We start from the raw sequence: 26,695 nt of genomic DNA, 5'->3' as shown, positions 1-26,695 counted from the left end.
TAGTGGATTTTAGGACTTCAAACAGTTAAATTATGAAGATACACCTGATTAACATGCATATTCATGTGATGCATCAATATGCACATCCTAAAGTATCAGCAGCTTTTTCTTGTTTTGTACCGTTCAGTCCTGCAGCAAAGATGAGAGACAGTGGTGCAGGTGCTGCCCACCAAATGTACACAATGCTGCTGACAGACTGATCAAAGCACGCAAATACACAAACTCATCTGATTCATAAGAACTACATATGGAATGGTGTAAACATGAGGAACCCAGTCTCTGTAGAACCCCATTTATTATCCTAGGTCTTATTTAATCAGAGACATGTGGACAATTTGAAATAAGAACTTTATTTGGAAATATAAAAATAAGTGCCATAAGTCATAAAGTACTTTAAAAAGTGCAATACACAAAAAAACCCTGCACTGCAATATTTAACCCTCCATATAAAAGCTTCCATATAATAAATCAAGCCCGTTCTTGCAAACCCTCTGCGTCACATGACTACAGTGCATTGATAAACACTCACTTATGAAAACAAATTAAAGGAATAGTTCAAACAATGAAACATTTTTTCAAATCCACAGTCAAAAACCAGGCATCATCACCTGCACTGTCACTGCAGGACAGATGGCCCAGTGAGGAAATACAGTTTTACAGGCAAGTGAATCAGTAGGAAGGCACTTTAAAAGTGGTCTAATATACAACACGTTCATAAATGTAAGTAAATGACAGTTGATGAAATGTACAGATATCACATATTAAAGGAATGTCTGTATAGAATCACTGAACGATGAGGTTTTGAAAATTTACACTCAGACATAAACAGCAATGAAGATGATCAAATCAATTAGCAATTAAAACAGTAGCAACAAAATCAATTAATCAGCAATTAAAATGTATATTCTTTCAAATTGTATGAACATTAAGTTTTTATAGTAAAGTCAGAAGCTGCACTCAGGAAAGTTAACATTGAGTTCAGTTAACATTGATTCTTCTTTGAGAATAAACTTCTTTGAGAATAACTTTTTTTTTAAATAAAGAAACATAATATATACATAAAACTTAATCATTCCATCTTGGGTTCTGAGTTCTTTATAACATTACAGCAGGAAATGCAGGACAGGATAAAATTAAAGACAGGTGTAAGTATGCATGATGCAGTTAGGCACAATGATGTAAAACCTGCTGTTTAGAACTGCACAGTTCAGTACTGCAGTTCATGAGTCAGGCTTATTGAGTATCTACTGATTTAAAGCTAAAGAGAAACCCAAACACAAAAACAATCATTAAAAGCACTGAAATGCTTTGACTGGACACACTTTATCCAGAAGTGCCAAAAAGTATGAAATACACAGTGATATACTTCATGCAACTGACTTAAAAGCTGAATTGAAATGAATGCATCAGAGGTCCCTACCATTTTAACTGAGGAGGGTCTAATTGCAGCACCATATGAGGGCATTTCTGTGACGCTGACACGCCCCTCCAGGAACGCCTCTCAAATGAGGTCAGCGGCAGGTGAGCTTTGGAGTAAAAGCCACAGTAACACTGCTGAGTAAACAGAACTACGACAGCTTTTTTGGGGCACTTTAAAAATAAAAAGTAGACTTTGAGAATAAAGTCATAATATTTCCAGAATAAAGTCATAGTATTTGGAGGATAAAGCGGGCTGACTGTAGGGGGGCTAACTGTACTGGCGCCGGAGCTCCACTCACTCCTGTCTCTCTGTGGATCATTTTGATCATCATTCTCACTGTCTGTGAAACTTCATGCCCTCTTTGAATGGGGGGAGATGGAGCCCCCGATAGCCGTGTAGACGACCCTGCCTGAGATTCTCCTTCAACAACACAGACAAACAGTTTCCTCCGAGTCCGTCTGGCTCTTTATTCTAGATAAACACAGTTTCCTCCGAGTCCGTCTGGCTCTTTATTCTAGATAATCACAGTTTCCTCCGAGTCCGTCTGACTCTTTATTCTAGATAAACACAGTTTCCTCCGAGTCCGTCTGACTCTTTATTCTAGATAAACACAGTTTCCTCCGAGTCCGTCTGGCTCTTTATTCTAGATAATCACAGTTTCCTCCGAGTCCGTCTGACTCTTTATTCTAGATGAACACAGTTTCCTCCGAGTCCGTCTGGCTCTTTATTCTAGATAATCACAGTTTCCTCCGAGTCCGTCTGACTCTTTATTCTAGATAAACACAGTTTCCTCCGAGTCCGTCTGACTCTTTATTCTAGATAAACACAGTTTCCTCCGAGTCCGTCTGACTCTTTATTCTAGATAAACACACTTTCCTCCGAGTCCGTCCGGCTTTTTATTCTAGATGAACACAGTTTCCTCCGAGTCCGTCTGGCTCTTTATTCTAGATAATCACAGTTTCCTCCGAGTCCGTCTGACTCTTTATTCTAGATAAACACAGTTTCCTCCGAGTCCGTCCGGCTCTTTATTCTAGATAAACACAGTTTCCTCCGAGTCCGTCTGGCTCTTTATTCTAGATAAACACAGTTTCCTGATCAGCCGCTTCAGCCGTTTCTTATACTAATAACAGGCTGGTGCTGATGTGCAGGAGAGACAGGGAGGCTGAGTGTTTCTTTATGGGTGAATCGATATGAAAGTCTAACTCCACCAACTCACCACCCCTCATTTAACACGAGGAGGTGCTGCTTCCCTTTGTAAAGACTTTGGCCACAATACTGTGACCTTTCCTTTTATTAATGACACTTTAATGTTGTAATTCTACGATATTATCTTCGAAATATTATGACTTTCTTCTGAAAATATTATTTTATTCTAAAAAGTACTTTTTTAAAAGACTTTTTCTCGAAATATTGCGACTTTTTTTTCTCTGAATATTACGACTTTAATCTCAAAGTCTACTATTTTTATTTTTATTAACAGTGGCGTTGTCAAATGCCAAATGTTCATTAGGTAAATATGTAGAAACAATATTAATATAGTATTAGTAACGTCTTTACAAATACTGATGTATTTTCCCCACTGAGTCGTATCCACCAATGAGAGAAGCCATTTTGCAAACATATTGGCCAATGAAAGTAAAGGGGGTGTTCCGGATGTGGGCCTTCTTGTTTTACAGAAACGCCTTTCATTGCAGTTTGACACTATTGTTTTAACTCACGTTTCCTGACCCGTCTATTGTGATGTGCCTATGTACATTTGCTACCACAATGGTAGTAAACATGTCTGACTACTCTCAATTTAACACGTTCACTAGTGGTTCTGTTTAATATACTCAAACATTGTTTACACAGTGATCAGCAGAAAAGTTCTGAGTTGAGGATTAAGTCTTAAGTGCTAAAGGCCTTGATATCTGAAATGTACAGTAAAATGCTGAAACTGAGTCGTTGAGCTGGCTGGTCTGAGGTGTTGAAACAGCAGATCAAGCAGTACCAGGAGCTCCATGCACACCATTTGCATATGCGTGTCCATTTTCTGGAAAAGGCAGAGAAGAATAAGTAAACACACTAAACTACACTTACATTTTCAGAAGAAAGCCTTGAGTACTGCATTATGTTTTATAACATTGTACGATCGTTTCAGTCAGATACCAGAAATTTGGAAATACTAACCACAACTGGCACAAACTGGTTCAAAGATTAGAATTAATCTGCTTCCAATAAACCAGGACTAAACATTTCTTAGGTTCTTCATGAACTTGAAAACCTAGCCACTTTGTATTCCACCTCATAGCCTTTAGCTGGAGAAGAGAAATGTGTGACGTGTCCGTTAGCCGTTACCAAACCTGATAAAATGTAAAAAAGGATTCTGAGAGCGTTACAGACCCTCTTGTATACAGCAGTCTTTAGGTTGCTGCAGTAGTCTTTCTGTGCTTTCTTTTCAGATCAAACTGATAAGAATCTCTGACCAAAATGTACATGCTGGCTCTACCCTCTGATGGAGTACAGAGGTCAAACGTCTCATGGTTCTTATGAGAATGCAGAACATTACAGATAAGCTCATCTGCATACTGAAAATCTTAATTTACTATTTGATTCTTTGACTATTTCATTATTCAAACATTCTGACTCATTTCTAGTCATTACACACTCTTAAATAGTATCTTATACTACTGACAGTAATAAAACATAAGCAGTCGTATCTACAAATTTATTTTCAAACATAACGCAATAGACTCTTAATATTTAACAATAAAAAAGCATGTTCAACGTGGCTATAATTTTACAGCCAACATTTTGGACATTTTTATGCTTTCCATCATGTAGCACACCTGACTCGGCTAATTAATTCACTCAGAATCAGAATCAAGCTTTGTTGGCCAGGTTTGCTTACACATACAAGGAATTTGGTTTTGGTTACAGGAGCTCACAGAGCACAGTTTACATGTAGTGAATAAAATAGAATAAAATAAATATAAATTAAAATAGAATAGAATAAAATACAATAAAATAAACATGCATTCCTGCCATCACTCACTCACACACACACACACACACACACACACAGTCATACCTGTAACCTTTAAGGCAGGTAAGTGAGGTAACAGTCAGATAAGTGGGGTAATAAGGCAGGTAAGTGAGGTAACAGTCAGATAAGTGGGGTAATAAGGCAGGTAAGTGAGGTAACAGTCAGATAAGTGGGATGTTAAGGCAGGTAAGTGAGGTAACAGTCAGATAAGTGGGATGATAAGGCAGGTAAGTGAGGTAACAGTCAGATAAGTGGGGTAATAAGGGAGGTAAGTGAGGTAACAGTCAGATAAGTGGGATGTTAAGGCAGGTAAGTGAGGTAACAGTCAGATAAGTGGGATGTTAAGGCAGGTAAGTGAGGTAACAGTCAGATAAGTGGGATGATAAGGCAGGTAAGTGAGGTAACAGTCAGATAAGTGGGGTAATAAGGGAGGTAAGTGAGGTAACAGTCAGATAAAGCAGGAAAGAATCAATGGAGCTGGAGTCTGAGGTTTAAAGAAAATGACCAACAGGTACTTGATGGGGAGAAGCTATCATACCACAAGTGAGTGTGTGTGTATATATATACTGCGTTATTTGGTACAGATACCCACACTCAGGTTTCTACACTGGCCTGTCTGTGAACCCAGGGGCTTTCCAGTGTCTAGAATCTCCTATGCAGACAGTCTAAGGCCGACCCTTTGTGAGAGAATTAATATTCTCTGTTAGCCAATACTATGTATTGGTTACTGATTACAACATTTAATCTATTTGATTACTGGGAATATTTATATATAAGGGAATATTTATTCAAAATCTGTGTCAATATAGATGCCCATTTTGAATTCAAGTTCTGACAGGGGCAACAGAAGACTGGTAAAGTTGTGTAATGCTAAAAAACACAGTGGAACATCGCACAAGTAATTAGGTTAATTGACAACAGGTCAGTAACATGATTGGGTATAAAAAAGAGCATCTCAGAGGTTGAGTCCTCAGAAGTAGAGAGGGGTTGGTGGTTCACCACTCTGAAAAACTGCACGATCAAATAGTGCAACAATACAAGAAAAACTTGGGGATTTCATCATCTAGGGGACATAATATCATTAAAAGATACTGAGAATCCAGAGAAATCTCAGTATGCAATATTGGATGGCTGTGATCTTCAGGCCCTCAGGCAGAAAAACTTCTGAAAAAAAAAACGGTCTTTGAACACAGTTTGTTGCCACATCCACAAATGCAAGTTAAAACTCTAAAACACAAAGAAGAAACCAAATATAAACAGAAACCAGAAATGCTACCATTTAAGATGGACTGAGGTGAAGTGGAAAAGCTTCTTGTGGTCCCATGAGTCAAAATTTGAATTTTGGGGATCATGGATGCTGCGTCCTCTGGGCTAAAGGGGAGAGGGACCATCTGGCTTGTTATCAGCACAAAGTTCAAAAGTCAGCATCTGTGATGGTATGGGAGTGCATTAGTGCACATGGCATGGGTGACATGCACATTTGTGAAGGCACCGTTAATGCTAAATGATATTTACAGGTTTTGGAGCAACTTATGCTGCCATCTAGATGACATCTTTTTCAGGGAAGGCCTTGTTTATTTCAGCAAGACAATGTTAAACCACATTCTGCACATATTACAGCAGTATGGTTCCATAGTAAAAAAGTCCGCTTGCTAAATTGGCCTGACCATTGACAACATTTGGTGCATTATGAAGTGAAAAATATGATGAAAAATACAAAGGACACCCTGAACTGCTGAGCAGCTGAAATCCTACATTGAGCAAGAACAGGAGAACATTTCACTTTCAAAACAGCAACTGGTCTTCCCAGTTCTTAAACGCTTACAGAGTGCTGTTAAAAGGTGATGTCGCACAGTGGTAAAAATGGGCATACAATTTTCAAAATCAATAACATTTTCAGTTTGAACATTTGATATGTTTTTTGTACTATTTTCAATTAAATATAGGGTTTATATGGCTCACTCATCATTACATTGTTTTTATTTTGATTTTGCACCGTGTCCCAACTTTTTTGGAATCTGGGTTGTATACCCAAATGTCTTTTCTCAGAATAAAAACAAAAATTTACAAAGACACAAGGTTATAGGAAAATAGTTCTATATAGAACTCAAAGAACCCTTCGTGAAAGGGTTCTTCTATTTTCACAATGTCAAGCTTGCAGCAGAACCCTTTTTGGTGCTATGTAAATCTTTTTTTTAAAAAAGGTTCTATATAGCACCATCTTCAGCACATTCTCCATCAACATGAAGAACCCTTTTCATGATACAAAGAACCCTTTAATCATGCAAAACATTTTTTTTTACTGTTCATGGTTCTACATAAAACCATTTTCTTTACTAAAGAACCCTTGAAGAACCATCTTTTTTAAGTATGTAGCATAATCGTATCCCTATCACCTAATTTCAAAATCTGGGCTCCATTCCAGTATTTTAGGTGTTTTTGCCTGTGCCTATACCTTTAGCTTTCTTTAAATAAAATAGCTGATGTGATGTGTAAACATTGTTAAGGTCACTGTTTCTGTGATGTCACAAAAACCAACATATTTACATATATACACCTGTTTTAGCCTACATCAGTTTAGCCCCACCCAATCATGTTGAAGTTATAAGGAGTGTTTCAGCCTGCACAGCTTTTTAAACAGATCAGATAATCAAAGCTCATTTACATACATCACTCACAAAGACACAAGTAGCCTGTTTAAGGAATAAATAAAGGATAGAAAATTGTACTGAATAATAAATATTTGAATTCTTACTAATATTGGTACATAAAAGCACATTGTGTGTCATAAGTGGAGAGATAGGGGGACGAAAAAAAATTTAAGATTAATGTTCGATATGGGATGGCACAGTGGCACAGTGGGTAGCGCTGTTGCCTCACAGCAAGAAGGGTTTGATTCCCGGCCAGGCAACCAGGGTCATTTCTGTGTGGAGTTTGCATGTTCTCCCCGTGTCTGCGTGGGTTTCCTCCGGGTACTCTGGTTTCCTCCCACAGTCCAAAAACATGCAGTCAGGCTGATTGGACATGCTGAATTGCTCCTAGGTGTGAATGTGTGTCTGTCTGTCTGTCTGCCCTGTGACGGACTGGCGACCTGTCCAGGGTGTATCCTGCCTTCTGTCCAATGACAACCGGGATAGGCTCCAGCGACCCAGAAGGATAAGCGTTTTGGATGATGTGTGTGTGTGTTCGATATGGGCTCCTTAAAAAGGCATTCCACTGTTTAATATGTTTCGCTTTCACTTGCATTTGTTTCAGTTGCTCCCCAGAAGTAAATTACAGGAAGCAACAAGCTGGCATCTGTTGTAAAATAATGTGTCAGAGTGGGAATACCAGGAAGGACATCAGGTATGGTCATTTCGTTCTTCTTTCATTCTTTTTGTCAAGCAACATATATAGGCTGCAATTGTATTAAATTAATATGCTGTGTGCTTTCTGTCTGTTGTTGTTCCCTTTATTTGTTAGGTGCAGTGCAGCAGGAGCATTCCCACAATTTTTGATCACACTCACACCCCTGAGCAAGTATCACTCCAACCTTCTCCTATGAAGAAAACTTTAACAAATTTTATAAAAATAAAAGTGCTTTCATCAAATAATTTCATGTAATACTAATTATTATTATTATTATTATTATTATTATTAAATGGAGTATATTATTATTATTATTATTGCTATTATTAAATGGAGTATATTATTATTATTATTATTATTAGACAACCATGTTTTTAGAAAACCTGTTGTACATAAAACAGGGTTATATGTGTGATGTAAACACTGAAAAAGCCTCACTATAAGCAATGTTTAGATAAAGGTTGAAATGCAGTTGATCCAGCGTCTAGTTTCAATAGATTTTCAACGTTGATTCAACGTTGAACAGTATGTGCACTTTTCTGTTGAATCAACATCGGAAATCAATGTTGATTCAACAGTTCTGCGTTGAACTGGACAACTGTGAATCAACGTTGATTCAACGTTACTTTGCTATCTGGAATCATCTTCATCCAGTGAGCTGACGAGTTTTCTCTTCAGATGCTCCAACATGGAGGATGTGCTCCGTGCCAGCTAAGCTCAGCTTACAAACAGCACAACTGACCAGCTTTTTTCTGAGTTTAGCTCCTGCACTTTTGAGGATTTTGTTCTTGAGGCTGCCGTCGCGCTGTTGTTAACCCTCCAGTGAGCGTTAATGTCAAAACGTTCCTAGCGAGCACGAGAAAGACGCGTAGTGACGTCACCGACTAATCAACTATTAAAGTAGTTGCCAACTAATTTGGTGGTCGATTTTAGTTGACAAAGTCAAAAAAACGTTGCATCTCTAATAAATGTACGGAGAAGGTTTAAATTAAAAATTTATAGGCGCCTTTGTAGGATTCATATACTCTTATAAATCATATATTGTCAATGCTGTAACTTATTATTATCCAACCAATATGCATAACCAGAGAAGAACGACATACTCTGCTAGTCAAACATTTTTTTTCCATGATACTCTGTGCTATATCCATTGTATCTCAGTAATAATTTCATTTATACATATTTTCATTATATGATATAAATAATGTAAATTTCAATGAACAGCTACAAGAGAGAATTTCAGTCTGGAGAACAAGTTAACTAGCTGAAGATCACTATGTTCTATTAATCGCAAACCCAATTTTTCATTTAAAGAAAATGCTTTTTCACATCGTGTCATGCTTTTCTGTATCATTTTCATTGTATAAAAAACATCAGTTATGAAAATTAGGTTCCCAGTAAGTAGTAAATGTACTCAAACTTTTGATTGGTGGTGTATAAACGTCCCACATTCCTGTCCAATTCATCTACCCTTCCCCTTTCAGCTTTATGGTTTCATCTATTTCTATTATATGTTTCTATTTCCAAGCACATAAGCTGACATTTACAGGCTACTTACGATCATCTGTCCTGCAGGAATTTAAGTTGTAGAAGGCAGCAGTGTGAGCTGTTCCCCTGGAGGTGGATCATTTGGCCTTCTATCAGGATCACTGGAGGTTTCTTCTGGCATCACAATGATTTCATGATGGTTCTCCATACTACCACCTAGTGACCCACTGCTTTTGGAGCCTGAAAAGCAACATATTTATTCACTTGTTAAGCTAAATGTACAGGGTTCATTCTCTGAGAATCTGAAATAAAGATCAAGTGTCCCCAAATCAAAGAACTCTGTAGGATCCTCCAAATATTCACACACTGATACTCTTACAGTGGGTTTTTCAAAGATACTACAGATATTTACCAACAATAAACAATGCATCGCCGTTAAAAACTAAAATTAAATAAAGTGGGTCCAGACTTTAATTCAGAACAAACATTACAAAATCAGATGAACTGTCAGATCCTTCCTGAAACAGACACAATAAGGCTCTCAAGCTTCCCTCCGTTCCCGCTGTCACTACTTCCCAACCTCCGGACTCCATTACCCAGAACACCTCACCTCAGATCTCCCTCACATGACTCTACACCAGTCTGCCTCACCTGACTACTGATTACCCACACCTGTTTCTTGTTTCTTCTACCTTGTTAGTTTAGTATATAAGTTTGGGCTTTAGTATAGGTTCCTTGTGAAGTATTGCCTTTGTTTAAAAAGCATTATCAAGCCTTCTATTCTGTCTGATTGCTGTATCGTGTGTGTCGGTCCGTGTACTTTCTGTTCATTTGATTTTTGTTTCAAAAACCAGCATTGAAAAACGGCAAATGGGTCAATTCTTGTTTTTGATTCTGTTTTCGTCAGTCGAAAAAACGAACCCTCCAGCACCCCCTTGTTAGTTGGGTTAAATGTCTTTGATGAAGTGGAGGGGTGGAGGTGGCCTTCATTGCTAACGGGCTGCCCTGTATGAGCCTTTTCTGCTGGTGTGAATAAAGAGCGCTTCTCTAGCAGAATGACAGGCTCTCCTGGGTCTCCTTTACCAAGAGGCTACAGTACTGGTCACTATGACTGAAAGACAGAATGTAATCTAGTGTCCATATGTCTGTATGAAGCACGCACATGCATAGGGGAGTTCGGCAGAATACCGACAGAACACAGAGCGCCTCTGCAGCTGATCTGGGGGGCACGAAGCCCCCGTCAAATGGTGGCAGTTCTGTTTTCCCTATATAATTTTATACATACAGTTTGTACACGTCAAGTATACAAACACTTACGCAAAAAGTAATATAGCCGACCAGATACACCAGAACCACAGGCCTGATTTCTGTGAAATGAGTTTCCATACCTGCACTCTGCATCTTTATTTCAGCTTATAATGAAAAATTCTGAATTTGGATCATTAGAATACGACCCTTTATTCCTTTGCTGTTTTTTTTTTTTTTTTTTGATTTTATGATTAGTTTGTGAAACTGTAAAACTAAGCTATTTCATGTTTCCACTGACAGTTACAGAACCAGAAACGAGAATCGACCCATTTGCCGTTTTTAAATACTAGTTTTTAAAATGAAAATCCAATGAGCAGAAGGTACACAGACCTGTGTCCATTGCCTTGTTTGTTTTTTTGACCTTGCCTTTTGCCTTGGCCTTTCAGTATTGTTGTGATTTCTGGTTTGACCTTCTTTTCTGGATTTTGGATGTTGTTTTTTGGACTCCCCTCATGGTTACTGTTTTCATTTTTGATTTTGGACTGGCTGACCTTGATCTTAGATCCTCCCTTTGTTAATAAACCCCTTTTTACGTAAGTGTGGTCTGCGAGCGTCTGAATTCTGTCTGAGCCTGACAAAGGCTACACCACAGCTGAGTTACAGTGGACACTCATTAATTACTTGGAAAATTACTTAACATAAATGGTTTTACTGTTGAATATTATTATTTGAGTCACTGTCAGAAGTGGCAGCTGTAGAGATTAATAAAATAAAATATGCATTAAAATAGAGAAAAATAAAAGCTAAATTTTTTGAACAGTATAAATGGAAACCACCAATTTATTGCTGCACAGTTTTTCACAAAGAATTTAAGATTGAATTTATTTAAATACATTCAAAAAGCTTCAAAACTGCCAGCACACACTAGAAAACTGGCATTTATTAAATCCTACCCTGATCTGCTCATGCATTCATTTACATAAAGATATGCCCTGAATAGCTACATACTGTACAGTTAAACTCAACCTGTTTTCTTTAATATGATTACATTTTACCTTTAAATTAGTCTAAATCAGCTGTAATCTGTGTTTCAGTCTTACAAATACACTGTAAATCATCTGAGTTTAGGTGTTTGAAGATTTGTATTGATAAAAAATATCACAAATATCGCATCTGAATTGTTATTTTATTTTTCTTTGTTTCCCTGAAAGTATTTATTTTACATATTACCACATAGAGTAATTTTTAGGTTGAAATTTACAGCAGGTTTTGTCTAAATAATGAATTGACCGTTATTGTGACTCTTTGGCTCTGTAGTCAGTGCTTTACTAAAGCTACTTGTTTGCATTATGGCAAACCTTTCGAAACAGAAAGACAACTAATTTCTTATTGTCTCCATTTTTATTTATTTTACCTACATAAAATCCTATTTTTTGTCAAAATAATTAAGTATTATGTAGAAATACTCACCGTTTCTCAAAGAGATGTAACTTTTTTTTTGGGTATTAGCTATTACTTTAACCTACTAAATCAAAGTCTTACAAAATAAGTCATTATTTCAACCTTATTAGTTACAATGTGACCAAACTACACACTTCAATACTTTACATACTACACTACTGAAAGCACTTCTAATGGTGCTGCACTATTTTTACACACTGTTTAGTGCTGTACTATTTGTTTTGTCTACCTGGCAGAAAAGAGTTTCCATACAAAAAGCATGTGGGTCAAATGGGAGTTTATTGCACTCCTTATGTGTTAATACGTCGTGCCTGTGTTCATTTGTATGGAAGTTCATTGTGGATAAGACGCTAAATTAGCCACCCAGTCAGCGAAAAGTGCTGCCAGACTGTTGGTAATAAGTGTGTCTTTTAGTAAATCTGGCCCTTAGTGTACATCAAAACTGAAATATTTGGTGTGAGCAGTATGTCATCTGTGTATCTTTGACATGCAGGAGAAATTCATGTTGGTCCTGTTCTGCGCACTACTTACCACATTTGGGCACCATCAGCACATGAGCAGTATGCTGTTTTTACTGAAGGCTTAGTGAAGGCAAGAGGCTCAGCTCAGCATTCAGCTGGAAACGTTTCTATTTTGAAGGTATTCATGTCCGTCTATTCTGGATATGTGATATTTGAGAACATGGCTGACTAGCACTAGCTCAGTAACCTTTAATATCTCAAATGAGAAATTTGCACTAATCCTGTCCTATCAATACTCACCAGGAGTCACCTGGACAGTTGTCTTTTGGCTCTGTACACCTCTTTTTTCTGAAACCAAAGAGATGTCGTACAAACGACCAGCTTTCAGACATTTAATTTCGGCAGAGTCTTTTCCAGATGACACCATGATCTTCCGAATTGACTCTCCAGTGAGCGATGGTCTATTTGTCTGAGTCAACGAAACAAAGAGGATGTATCTGTTGATCTTCCCCGGTGCTTTCTCCCACTGGACCTTAACAGATGTTGGGCTGATCTCCACAACTTTGAGGTTTTTGGGGCCGGAGATCATTGAGAAAGACGTACTGGACGCGGTTGAAATTGCTGTTGAGAAGATGCAAAGAGATGACAATGTCTGATAGGAAAAGAGAAAAGGCGCACTGATCTTGATTTTTAGGATCACTTAACCAGTTACAATTAGCGGAAATCATAGACAGATAAATATGTGATTACACTTGAGATGAAAACAAGATAATCAGTTCACTAAGTATATCACTAATATATGCACTTCGTATAATTTAAGTTAAAAAATGAAATGAGCAGAATTAGCAGAAGCCATCATCATAGTTGTTTTCATGTGCAGAATATTATTGAAAAAAAAAATTGTGTGACGATGAACTAATCACATTATTTTATGTTGTTACTCTTGATTAATCAAATTTTCTGTATTTGCTTAAATTTGCTTAATACAACAATCCATTTACAATTATGCTTTAAAACCCATCTGAAAATTGCATTTGAATGAAAAGCCTACAATCATGGATTCTTTCATGGCAATATACAACTACATAGTTGCAACTGGGTTTCAGTCTGCACTACTACAGATGGGCTGAAGGGTTAAAGTAGGAAAATGTATTAACGGCATTAAAAAATTTCGTGGCATTAATAATTTACTGCACTAACTTTGACAGCCCTGGTATGTACATATGATGCACAGAATTATGAAAAAACAGTGACATGCATCATCTGGACATCATGCACCTCACTGAAAAAGGTCAGAAAGTTATAAAGTTTGTTTAAGAAATACAACACAAGAGGGACTGTCATCACAGCTGAACTTTGGTTGCAGGTATGAGATGAAGGCAAATACCATGGATCATTACAGTCATGATGTAAATGCAAGTATTATTGCTTTTATGGAACAGTTTTATGAACTAAATTAACATTACTTCAGTTCACTGTCTCAGGTTCAGCTCAGCTTTTTCACTACTTCAGCACAGATTGCCAGATTAACCTCAACGTCTTGCTCAGCCAGTCTGTAAAGCCTTCCACAGACCATTCTGTTCCCTTCTGGTTAATTCTGGTGTGTTTAGTTGTTCTACCATCACAGTAGAAACATACTTTTGTTAGCTGTGCTGCAGACAATATTAGCCACCAGTGCTCAACAGAATAGTACAGTTACTGTGTGAAAAACCATGTCACAAATAACAGCATGGTAGCACGCTTCTCAGTCAATCAGACTGTGATGTCAGAACTGACTTATCTAAATAAAAGTTAATTTTCTTTGGCCATTCGACATGAAAGTATATTTTTAAAATGTATTCTTTCTGCTTTGAACTGAGACTACAGAATACGAACACAGTTTATACTCACTGGCTTGCTGCTTCTTTTTCCAGATAAAGATGACAACTCCAACCAGCACAGTCAAAATCACACTTGCAACTGCTCCTCCAACAGCCAAACCCAGAGCACCCTGAGAGTGAGAACGCTCTGCAGACGGAAAAGTGAAGAACAAAAATCTTTTTATCAATACAGTTACATTTTTTTAAGTAACAAAAAAGTTTTTTGTGAGAAAAAAAGGAAACAATAATTTTCAGATGTAAAAAAATGAACTGTAAGAACAGCAGGTATAAATCTGAATCTAATGTATGGCCTCCTTGTGCTCCTGAAATCTACTAGTGTTTTAGAGAAGGTCCAGAGGAGAACGGCTTCATTCCAAGGATGTATGAACTCACAAATGAGCCTTTTGTGTTGTTGTGTTTCCCAGTTTCTGTGTTGGACAAAGACAAATCCAGTCCTAGCAGAGCCCAGCAGAGCACCTGGAGGCCTAATACATCTTTACTGACCTGCCACCTTCAACACAGCCCAACACCTATTTGATCAAACAGCATCATTTCTATCACATTAAATTACAGTCACAGAATCACACCCAGGATCCCATCCATGAATTATCCCAGAAGTGCTTTAGCTGGTTGATCTGGGTGAACACTCAGGGTCTGGGTGAACACTCAGGGACTCAGGGTCTCTTTCTGTCCCAATTCTAGAGAGTCTTTGTCCAAACCTAACAGGTTTATTTCAAAAGTTGCTGTAGGAGGACATGTGTATTTTCCCTTTATGTAGAATAAGTCACAAAGGGTACAGGATGGGTTAAAGAAGAATTTGTCATTATTACTAATAAGCTTACATCTATTGATTAAAGTGGAGAATATTTTGAAGTTACATGTCATAAGCAGCCTAATGCAGTCAGGAAGGTAATTTCTGGTGTAATTTCTGCACATATGCTGTTCTAAAGAACAGAACATGGAATGACTTATACTTTGCTAGAAGTGCCATGAAACATAAATCAAATTACCCCATTTTTTAATTAGTGGTACTTCGAGGGTGCTGTGAGTAACAGAACAGTTGTATTCTGCTGCTGTTTCATCCTCCTGGATCTCCACACTCTTCCTCAGCTGGTAGGTTCCATCTTCATTGGGTCTGACTCCTGAAGATGTCAGTAGGTGTTCAGGCAGTGAAGTCGTGAACTTCCTCAGTTCAATCTCCACGTCTTTGGGGTAGAAGCCCGTGGCCAGGCAGGTCAGAGTCAGCTTCTTTGAGTCAGTTACAGATTTTTTTGCAAACACATGAACGTCCAGTGAAGCTAAAGAGAAGACAAATAAAAAACATTCATTTCAAAATAAGCTTTTTACAGACTTTTTGACAAAAAGTGATTCATAATCAATTCTCTCCAGCTGCAGCTGGTACTCTGTAAGTCTGAGAGCCGACATGAACTCCTCTGTGACATCTAATCACACCATATCACCTTTTCTGTTCAAGCTACCACTCACACCAGTGCTTCAAACAGCAGAATGAATGTGAGGGACGGCAACAGTGACCTAAATAGGAACAGCCACGTTTGGTTATTTTTAACAGTGGAAAGTGCTGCACAAAGCCATAACATTTTAAAACTGTACTTGTGAGCACACACAGATCTTTCTTGTTATGTAATGGTGGGTTTCCAGTCCAGATCACTGACAGCCAACTACTTTTTACCTCTTTTTTTACCACAAGCTTTCAGTGGTGTGTGATAAATCCATTCCTGTGCACCTTTCAACAGCATGAGTCAGCATATTGACTCATGGTGCAGTCCATACGGGAGGCTACTTTCCTAAATTTATTCCTAAATGAAAAGTTAAGCTATTTTTGTAATACTGTTTTCTTATCTGGAGTTCATGGGTAAAATTTTGACATTACTGTTATTCTGTAATAGCTACTGCCCTAAATTTAGTCCTAACTGAAGTTTTTAGAAAATATCGTCGTAGATGATGTTTCTGGAACACAACCCTGGCAAGATACAGTGGTGCTTGTAAGTTTGTGAATCCTTTAGAATTTTCTATATTTCTGCATCAATTTGAGCTAAAACGTCATCAGATCAAGTTGAGCTAAAAGTCCTAAAAGTAGATAAAGAGAGCCAAATTAAACAAATGAAACAAAAATATTAGACTTGGTAATTTATTTACTGAGGAAAATGATCCAATATTACAGATCTGAGTGGCAAAAGAGTCTGCTCAAGGGGGTCACACCAGAAAGAAAGGGCTCACATACTTTTGCTCATAGATATGTAATATTGGATAATTTTCCTCAATAAATAAATGAACGTCTAATACTTTTTGACCCATTTGTTTAATTTGGTTCTCTTTATCTACTATTAGGACTTGAAAATCTGAAGTTTTAGGTCAAATTTATGCAAAAATATAGAAAATTCTAAAGGGGTCACAAACTTCAAAGTACCACTGTATGTCTCCTAAATTTAGATACAATTTGCTTCTGTAAAACGAATTTGTGAAAAAATCTTTTCACTTTCATTTAGAACCAAAGTTAGGAAGTTTCTGTAATATGGGTGTTGAATTCTCTTGTTTGGTGCAGACCATCATAAAAATGGGTTCCCACCAGCAGTGAACTGAACCAGGGTTCAACTGGAAGCAGACTTACGACTGTTGGCCCACGGTTCAGTTGTTTAGTGGGTACTTAAATATAGGTGGAGCTTTCACACCTGTTAAAACTGAACTAAAGAAAGCTTAGTATGCTTGAAAGTAAAAGAAAGCTTAGTATGCTTGAAAGTGCCATGAATTGATCTCTACATCCTACACAAATATGTATCAACTGGAAAATACAAGGGAAAATTTATTTTAGTACTTTCTTTAGAAATAAACAGTGAATCACAATAAACATCACGTAAAAGGCCTGTTGGTCAACCTTTCTTTGAACAACACAGATAGTTATACTGATAAAAACAAAAAGCTAATTTGAAAACACTAACTAACCCAGCTTACAGGTATTCAGTGTTCTTAATGACTTAGTTTAGATGTGTTTAAAGCTCGGTTAAAGCAAAAATGTGGACTAGCTGGGGGTCTGTGGTGGCTGGTTTATGAACCACAGATCTACATGCTAATGACTGAGTTTTGATTCAAATGAGTGTAACAGTGGATTCAACACCTGAAATTTCTCACTCCAGTCACCTCAACAAAGTTGGTAACACAGACAATAATTCATATCTATACTGTACAGGAATGTAAGAAGGGAGGTGGTCTAGCTGTTGTTTTTTCCAGTATTTTTAATTGCAAAAACATTTCATTTTGTATAGTTTCTTCTTTTTAATATCCTGCTACTCTACTTACAGACCAATCTCTAACCTTCTATTTTTAAGTAAAATAAATGAAAAAATCTCTCACAGCTTAATGAATTCTTAAATGAACACAATTCACAAAAGATTCCAGTATGGCTTCAGAGCAAATCACAGCACTGAAACAGCTTAAGTAAAGGCAGTGAATGATCTGAGAATAAATGCTGATGCAGGTCATGTTTCTGTACTTATGCTTCTGGATTTAACTGCTACATTTCATACTATAGACCATAGAATATTTCTAAATCGGCTTGGGAACTTGGTTGGTCTAAATGGAACGGTGTTAAACTGGTTCTCTACGTATTTAACTGGAAGACAGTATTTTGTAAACATAGATGAACATATATGTGAGATAAGCATGGTATTCTCTGTGGTGTACCACAAGGCTCTGTACTAGGTCCACTTCTGTTTTCTTTGTATATACTGTCACTAGGTCAGATTATTAGGAAGCATGGTACCAATTTTCATAGTTATGCAGATGATACACAGCTGTATATATCTGTGGCTCCAGACAATGCCAGTTCAGTAGATAAGCTCACTATATGTCTGTCCAGCATAGTTAGCTGGATGAATAGCAATTTTCTAAAGTTTAATGAAGAAAAGACAGAAATAATTATAATCAGTAGTGAAGCAAAGAGGAAAAAGGTGTATTAAGACTTGAAAATCTGGCTCTACAAATAAAAACTGAAGTTGGGAGTCTTGGTGTAACTCTACACTCTGATTTAACTTTTAAAGCATAGTAATAATATTATTAAACTGCTTTTTATCATTTGAGGAATATATAACGAGTTTGGTCTTATCTCTGTCTGTGAGATGCTATGAAATTGGTCCATGCTTTTGTTGTTTCTTGACTTGACTACTGTAATGCTTTGTTCATAGGACTTCCCGCAAGTACAACCAACAAATTACAACTTGCAGTGGCAAGAATATTAACACTGACTAGAAAACAGGATCATATTAGACCAGTTTTAGCATCACTGCACTGGCTGCCAGTCTCTTTTAGAATCGACTATAAAATTTTACTACTAGTTTTTAAATCTCTCAATGGTTTAGCACCTTCATACATTTCTGAGTGCCATAGATAATGTTCCAAATCAAGCTTTAAGATCATCCAGTGCTGCTTCTCTATACTCCACAAATGAAACTTAAAAAGAGCGGAGAGGCAGCGTTTTTGGTTTTTGTTTTTTTCTGTCAATGTTTTTAAAAAACAATTTAAAAAATTATTTCTTTACTTTAGAGTTTAACTAGTTTTTTTTTTGTTGCCTTCGTTTTACTGGAATATTACTTTACTTTTATGTAGTTGCATTTTTTTGTCTTTTTTCTTTTTATTTATACTGTTATCTTGTGCTTTTAATTGTATTTATTAACATCAATTTTCTGCTATTTATTATTTGTTTATTATATTTGTTTTTATTTTTGATCTTTTTCTCTTCTGTTGTTTTTACTTTGTATTGTGAAGCTCTTTCAGCTGCATTTTTAATGTATGAAGGGTGCTATATAAATAAACATTATCATCATCATAATCATCATTATTATTACTATTATTATTATTATTATTATTATTAATAATATTATGAGAATGGTTGTGATTATGAGAATAATGGCAATTATTCAAATACTCACTCAGTTTGGTGTCAGTAGTGCTGTACTTTAAATAGGTCTTCATCCAGTGCACACAGTCTTCACATCTCTGATCAACAGGTCCAGCGTTCCACTCCTCCTCCAACGCTTTAGCCTGACTGACTGAGGCTGACCATCTCCTCGAGGTCCAGTTATAAGAGATTAAGTTCTGTCCATCGTAGCCGTATTCACTAGTGCAGTTTAACACTGACAGCGAACCACCAGAGTCCTTTTCAACCTCACAGCCGACTCTCCACTGCAGAGTGTGACCATCTGAAACATAAATGAAGAACAGAGACGGTCATAATTCACCAGACGTCTTCAGATATAATTAAATTTAATGTTTCAATAGGACTGTAAAATCTGACAGTTCTGCTCATATTTGTGAATAAGTAAACAGAATATCTAACTATCACAGAAAACAGAACTAGAATTATACTAGTCTGGAGTAATATGGGAGAATTTCACTGCATCCTGAACATGGCATTGAACTGAATCTTTTAAAAGAAGAGTGATCATCTAAGCATAATATAACTGTAAGTCTAACCTCTCTCTAACTCTTTCTCTACAGCTCATGTGTCAGGCTTCAGTCCTTGTGAGCCAAAACACTGCAGACTTCAGCAAACTGCCTTATTAAACACACCTGATTCAGATCATCAGCTCATTAGCAAAGTCTTCATGAACTGAATTTAGAGCATTAGACAATAGTAAATGCTGATCTCCATAATATTTTGGCCCAGAAGTTCAACAGTTTAACATGCCTGCTCTACATAAACATAAAATTAAAATGAAAAAGAAAAGGCCTCATTCACCAACCACTGTTAAGAAGCAATTTCTTCTTAAAACCCACTTACACACTTTTCATGAAGATTCTGACATTTACCTATGTTTCTTATTTTGGATTAGTTACACACACTCAAGAGCACAAAGGTGTAAACAGTTCTGCACTTTAAGAACACGTCATGAATCTGACACAGACCTTTTCTCAAGACCTTTCTCAAGAACACATTTAAGAACAAACTTACGAACATACTGGAGAATGACCCAATGTTCTCACCTGACTCACTGTGTCTGAAGGCCTTCATCTGTTTGTTGAAGACCCAGTTTAACAGTTCCCTATCGTACTTCAGTTTATCAGTGCCATCTTTCCACTCACTCTCCTTCATCTCCTTCATCCAGTCCTGTTTAGGAGTCCTGACCCCGTCTGTACTGCTGTAGGAGTCAATCTGTCTGTCATCCAGCAGAGTCACTGCACTGAACTCATAGATTCTGTCTGAAGAGTTTTTAGACTGGATAGTGTAGAGATAATAGAGAGAGTGTTCATCTGTGGAGAAACAGAGAAATAAAAGATTAGATATTAAACAATGACTTGATTACAGTAAATAAGAACAGGGTTGCTTAGATTCCACATTTGTTGGAGAAAGCTGTTTAGAAACTACGAAGTGTACAATCGGTAAGCCCTAGTTCATTTCTTAAAGTCTACAACATCACTATCACTAATGTTTTCTGATGAGGTCATTTAGACTCTAAATATCCTACCTATAGTTTTAACACCGGTAGTGTTTTCTGATGAGGTCATTTAGTCTATAAATATCCTACCTATAGTTTATATGTACTGTGGTGAATCTTTAATTAGGTGTGATTAATCAGAGCTGAAATGCTGTCAGTCTCTGTATAACTCTGAATGTGCTGAAATACTTTTTTGCCAAGCTGAAATCTGCCCATCCTGTGGGTCTGATGCTGTTGCCTTATCTGCCTTGATCGGGTGCCCACTGCTCACTAGCCTTCTGCACCAGTTTGTCCACCATGGAGCTTCCTCCCGTACAATGCTGTGCAAACCTCACCTGCTGAGCTGACCCTTCTGATGCTGCTGCTGCATTTTTTAATCATAGACATTGCTTCACCTGCTTTTCTCCGTTTTCGTTTCTTATACTGATGGTAGGGCTGGGCGACAAAACGATGACGATAATTATCGTGATATAACTTTTCCTCGATAGAGCGATACGATATGTTCGATAAATGTTCTATATAATACACCACTCTCACACTTCCACGTTCTAGAGAAAGTCTTGGTGGCGTTTTCTACTTCAAGGAAAGCGACACTACTCTGCTGTCGCCATGAGAGGGCGCACTTCTGAGTTTTTCAACATGATTTAGAGAGGGAGGGGGCGACGAGTAAGAGGAGTCTTTAGCAACGGCTGAAACGCGGAGTTATACATTCCCTGTTTGAGTGGAGCGACTGGTGATCTGCTCTCCTGTGACCGTGTGTGGGTGACAAGGTCAGTGGTGTAACTATACTGTCCCACAGTGAACTCACCTCTTTCTGTACATCCTAACCAGCTTTAGTAGTGTTAAATCACAATCACAATCCTCACAGCTAAAGTGCTGTTGCAGCGCTCGGACAGACATATTTAAGTATTAGTGCATTCCCAAACAACGAAAGTGAAAGAAAGAAGTGGTTCATGTTCGTTACAGCCCTGATTTAAACAAAAGTAAACTGAGAAAGCTGTGAGGCATTGGAGAGTGTTATCTTTCCAGGCTAGCTGTTTTTAGCAGCTGGCTTACTTGAAGCAGCGCTCTGTCACTCACACAACACGGCGAATTGATGATACTGTAGATCATACACGACACAAAAGCACCGCTTTCAGTTTAAACACACCTAAAAAGAGGACTCTGTCTGTCTGGTGTTGATATTTTGAGGTTCACCCCTTAAACTACTACAATTGAATAGAGAAATCCAGTCGTCGCTAGCTGGTGTCTGAATACTGTAATGCTGTGATACTGTGAGCGCTCGGTGCCAGCTCAAAATAGTCTGTTTTCTTTCTTAAATTATGACTATTACAAAAATAGCCGTGCTTTTCCAGCTGGTAAAAACAGCTCACCAGACACTCTCTCCCACTCTCCCGTGACAGATCTGTGAAATGTTCCACTGTTTGGTGAGTGTTTGTCGTGATCTGACCATAAAGGATAGTTTAAAACAGCAATTAACCCCCAGGACCAAAAATGTTTTGTTTATCGTGATAACATTTTTGGCCATGTCGCCCAGCTTTAACTGATGGCCAAACCTCATTCTCTGCTGTTATTGTTTGCTGCCCAGAGTTGACCTGAGGAGGATGGGTTCCCCTTTTCAGTTATCTCCCCTCAAGGTTTCTTCATCTTGCTCTTGGGGAGCTTTTTGCCACTGTCACCATTGGCGACGTTCATGGGGGCTCAGACCCGAAAATTTTAAATAATATCTGTCTGCAGAGCTGCAGAGCCAAAGTTTCACTCCAGCAGTTTTACTCCAGCAGGTTCAAGCCAGTGGCATTCAGCGGATGTGATGAAACTTCAGTTATTTTATGTGGGTTTCCAATAGATTTGTGATAAGTTTGTGTTGGGCTAACATGTTTTAAACTTTAGGCTAAAACAAACTGGTTTGAACATATATAGAAATTCACAGGCTAATTATTACATGAACTACAGCTTATGTGGCCTGGATAAACTATTACATTATGTAAACATAAAGCTCAATTACCACAGTAAAAGTTTTATTTTTGATATTTGCCTTTTCAGTCCTTATAACATTTTAACCAACTATAGAAGCTAGTAAAGACTTACATATTCATGACAGTACGACCACAGAGACTGATGCACACCTTTTCTTTTGTAGTTTGAGTGACATTTAATGTAGCCCCTTTTTTTGTGATAATACCAAAAAAACTGATTTTCAATGGGAATAAAATGCATGGATTTCTAGACCACACCAACATCTGTGCACATGCATTTATTTTCCTCCAAATTGTTTCAGTGCTTTAAAAACATATTTTATTGTTTCCTTGGTAGATTTCATCAGACAAAAAAGCTCTACAACCACTGTGTCAATACACATCTGGTTAACTGTGTTTACTTTGACCTATGGTGAGAACTGCATATCACTTCAATTTTAAAAAAGGACATTTAATTAACCAGTAGCTAAAAATGTACTTGCCAATACTTATTTTAATAAAAGTGCATACTTTACTTGTAAACAGTGATGTTACCTGTACACTGATATAAAGTTAGTATGGTGATGATACTCACAGTTTTATAAGTTTTATAAATCCACCAAACACTCAGTGTGTCAAGTTAGAGGCTGTATTCAAATAGACAGCTTGACAATATAATAGCACATCTGCAGTTGTCTTGGAATTAATTACACTATATATTCATTTAAACTCTTATATTCACTTAAAAATATATAGGGATGTAATCAAATACCTAGTTTACAGTTTTTTTTTTTAACTGCATTTCAACCACATTAAATACAATGCTTAAATCAACTACAAATGGTGCAACTAAGCGGGAATGATGCCAAACAACTTTATTTTAAATGTAATACTTTACATTATTTTTTCCTTTTTGAATTTTAATAGCATTTTAGCTGCATTACATTTAACAGTGAAAAAAACAGTGTTTGGTGCAGACGGTGTCAGTAATAATGCACAAACTTTGGATTTTACCTTTGGATGTAATGCAGCTGATTTTCATGTTTTTTTCAATTTCAAATCTTTATGAAATTCAAGATGGAAAAAATATAGTTATTGAATATAAAGTAGTTATTGTTACATTCAATACTGAGGGATTTCCCTCCTCCTCTCTCCTGTTTTCTTCTGCAGCTCAGAGTACTCTTTTTTTTGTTTTTTTTATATGTTTGTCTAAATTGGTGGTGTTGCCACAGTAGCGAATAGCTACTACTTTGTAGTTCTTCTTACACACATCACAGTTTGGAAGGTTTTTATTTACAGCCATAAAATATCTCCACACAACGCTCCTCTTTGTTTCTGCTCTGCTCTCTGCTGTCTACAAGTGTGTCCACTTTTAGCGCCGCTGAGTCACGTGACAGCACGACACCAGGGGCCGTGTTACAGAAAATTCTTATCTTTTTGTCTTAACTTAAGATCTGACAGGTCAAGATAAGATTTTTCACTAATTCGTAACACAGAAGCAAATCTGACTTTAATTTTTAATCTTATCTTACAGCATCTTTTCTTATCTAAAGTTAGGAAATCTTAACTTACTCGACTGAAGTTGACAATCAACTGTCATGTCTGTTACCTAGCAACCAACCATACACACACAACTGAAACGTAAATACGTAACCAAGTTAGTTAGTCAGACAGCTAATGTTAGCTACTGTTAGCCACTGGTGTAAAAAAAAAAAAGTTAAATAAAACTACAGCACGATAAAAGTTAAGTGAAGGTTAAGAATACTGTGAGAGCGCCCCCTGCTGTTTATCAGAGCGTCGCCGTTCCCCAGTGTCAGTCTACATTTTCCAAACGCTTTAGCCGAGCGCGCTAACGTTACTCCTCCAAGTCAAAGCAGCGTTTTCAGTGTAGATAAATGTAGCGTCGTTATGCTGGTTATAAAGTTATAAAGCTGGTTATAAGTTAAGACTCTGGGGTTTATCTTAAAGTTAGGAAAATATTTAGGATATTTTGGCAACTTAGGATATTAGGGTTTCTGTAATACAGTTTTCTCATCTGGAAATAAGATTATAGACTTGTTGTTCTGAAATGAATTCTGTTGATTTCAAATTATATAATATGTTATATATAAAAATATATATGTTACATATATGTTTTCAATATATTATGATCAACTTAACTTAATTCTTCTTCTTCTTCAGTCTTAACTGAAGTTACCATGACAACAAAGCAGATGTCAGACTGAAGAATTTTCCGTAATACGGCCCCTGGACAGCAGAGCTGGGGAGGAGGAGGAGCAAAGTGTGCATTCAAGATATGAAAGGAACGGTGTATGCACAGACATGTCTAATTTTTGATTAAAGGAGAGCAACGCAGAGGAGAGAAGTATCGATCCTATCACGCTAGTATCGATCCGATACCAACGTTGTTATTGATAGTATCGATATTTGGATCGATCCACCCACCCCCTAATAGCTGCTGGCTTGAGATAACGTTAGTTGCAGTATCGCGTTTCCGAGCGTGTAGTTTAAACGCTGGGTAGCTAAATTCAGGACAAATGAGCGAAGAGTGTCCTTTCAAAACCCCTAATATCATATTTTAACGTTAACCGTAATTGACTCTGCGTGTTTAGTCCCGTTAACGGTCCTGCTGGTAATAACGCATTTTTACTTTCGGTTTCGGCGATGATGGCGCAGCAAAACAGTCCGTCCGAGCTGAACTGACTCACCTCCGAGAGCAGAGACAAACACTCCACACAGAAAGACCAAACAGACTGCCGGAGCCGCCCCCATCACCACATTTTATCGCCTAGATCAGAAGGAAAATCCGCCCTGGACGGTCTTCTGTTGAGAGAAGTCGATGCTCCTGACTGTCCTGCCGCCTGCGCGTCAGCCTGGTCTGTTAGCAAAACAAACCTTCAGCTCGAGATAATGGTTCACTGCTGTGGCTCAGCCAATAGAAAAACACGATTTCACTTGCGTCACTCGTTGCTGGGTAGATTTCCTCCCACCACCTTCGCCATAAATGGCTAAGAGCCCCTTCACTCTCCGCCTTAGCAGCGGTTTAGCCGTAACGTCAGGGCTTTAATAAGCAGCTGAGTGTTAAGTTGGATAATTTGAAAATTTTGATTGTACAAGCTGATCCTCATATTGTGGTTTTGACAGAATCCTGGCTAAAACAATCTGTATCTAATTCAGAACTATCTCTATCTGATTATAATAAACATAGAGCTGACAGGAACACAAGGGGTGGCAGAGTGGCTATTTACACCATATCTGTTATTCAAGTAAAAACTCTTCACATTATCCAAAGATAAATGTTTTGAGTTAGCTTGAGTTAGCTCTTAGCTCTAAAAGTGTGCATAGGACGCAATAACAGTTTCGTGGTAGCTGGGATCTATAGACCTCCTTCCGCACCCTCTCACACGGTTGATGACTTAGCTGAGCTTTTAAATCCCTACATCAACTCAGAGATGCTAATCCTAGATGATTTTAACTTAAACTGGTTAACTAATGCATCCGATCTCCTGAAGGAAGTGTGTGGAAATCTATGTCTAACGCAACTAATTACAGAGCCAACACGACCTAACTTCCATGATCCCAGCAAGTCAACACTAATAGTCTTAATTTTAGCCAACAGACCTGAAAAAATTACTTCTATAGGTGTCTTTGACCCTGGTTTTAGTTACCACTGCCCTATTGGATGCATTAGAAACACCACAAACACAAAGTCAGGCTCTCGGATGGTGGTTAGAAGAAATTTTAAACATTTTAATGATCAAGACTTTTTAAATGCTTTTTAAAAATCCTGAACTTACTGACGAGCCGACGCCAGGTGGTAAGGATGGGCAACATCACCTCCTCTTCACTGACCCTTAACACCGGAGCTCCTCAGGGCTCCCTCTCTTGTACTCCCTGTACACCCACGACTGCTCAGCCAGACACAGCTCCAATGTCATCATCAAATTTGCAGATGACACCACAATTGTGGGCCTGATCTCC

General features: G+C 37.6%; 1 protein-coding gene across 2 annotated transcripts in view; it reads right to left on the bottom strand.

The window, feature by feature from the left end:
* The window catches only part of LOC118802719 (class I histocompatibility antigen, F10 alpha chain-like), a 142,805-nt gene extending 117,202 nt beyond the window's left edge, over positions 1-25,603 (bottom strand). The window contains exons 1-8 of one of the 2 annotated variants that reach the window (XM_036563173.1): positions 25,423-25,603; positions 20,308-20,574; positions 19,254-19,523; positions 15,321-15,608; positions 14,342-14,458; positions 12,752-13,072; positions 9,352-9,521; positions 2,569-3,452 (exon numbers count right to left, since the gene is read on the bottom strand). In XM_036563173.1, coding sequence (XP_036419066.1) covers positions 9,373-9,521; positions 12,752-13,072; positions 14,342-14,458; positions 15,321-15,608; positions 19,254-19,523; positions 20,308-20,574; positions 25,423-25,486 — 1,476 coding nt within the window. In that variant the 5' untranslated portion in view covers positions 25,487-25,603 and the 3' untranslated portion in view covers positions 2,569-3,452; positions 9,352-9,372. Of the gene's footprint in view, positions 1-2,568; positions 3,453-9,351; positions 9,522-12,751; positions 13,073-14,341; positions 14,459-15,320; positions 15,609-19,253; positions 19,524-20,307; positions 20,575-25,422 lie in introns of those variants that run through there. The other variant, XM_036563176.1, reaches the window with a different exon arrangement.
* Positions 25,604-26,695: the final 1,092 nt, after the last annotated feature.

This window comes from Colossoma macropomum, unplaced genomic scaffold (genome assembly GCF_904425465.1).
Source record: "Colossoma macropomum unplaced genomic scaffold, Colossoma_macropomum, whole genome shotgun sequence".
NCBI lineage: Eukaryota > Metazoa > Chordata > Actinopteri > Characiformes > Serrasalmidae > Colossoma > Colossoma macropomum.
Note: the sequence above shows the minus strand (reverse complement) of the source record. Positions and strands in the feature narration are given on the sequence as shown.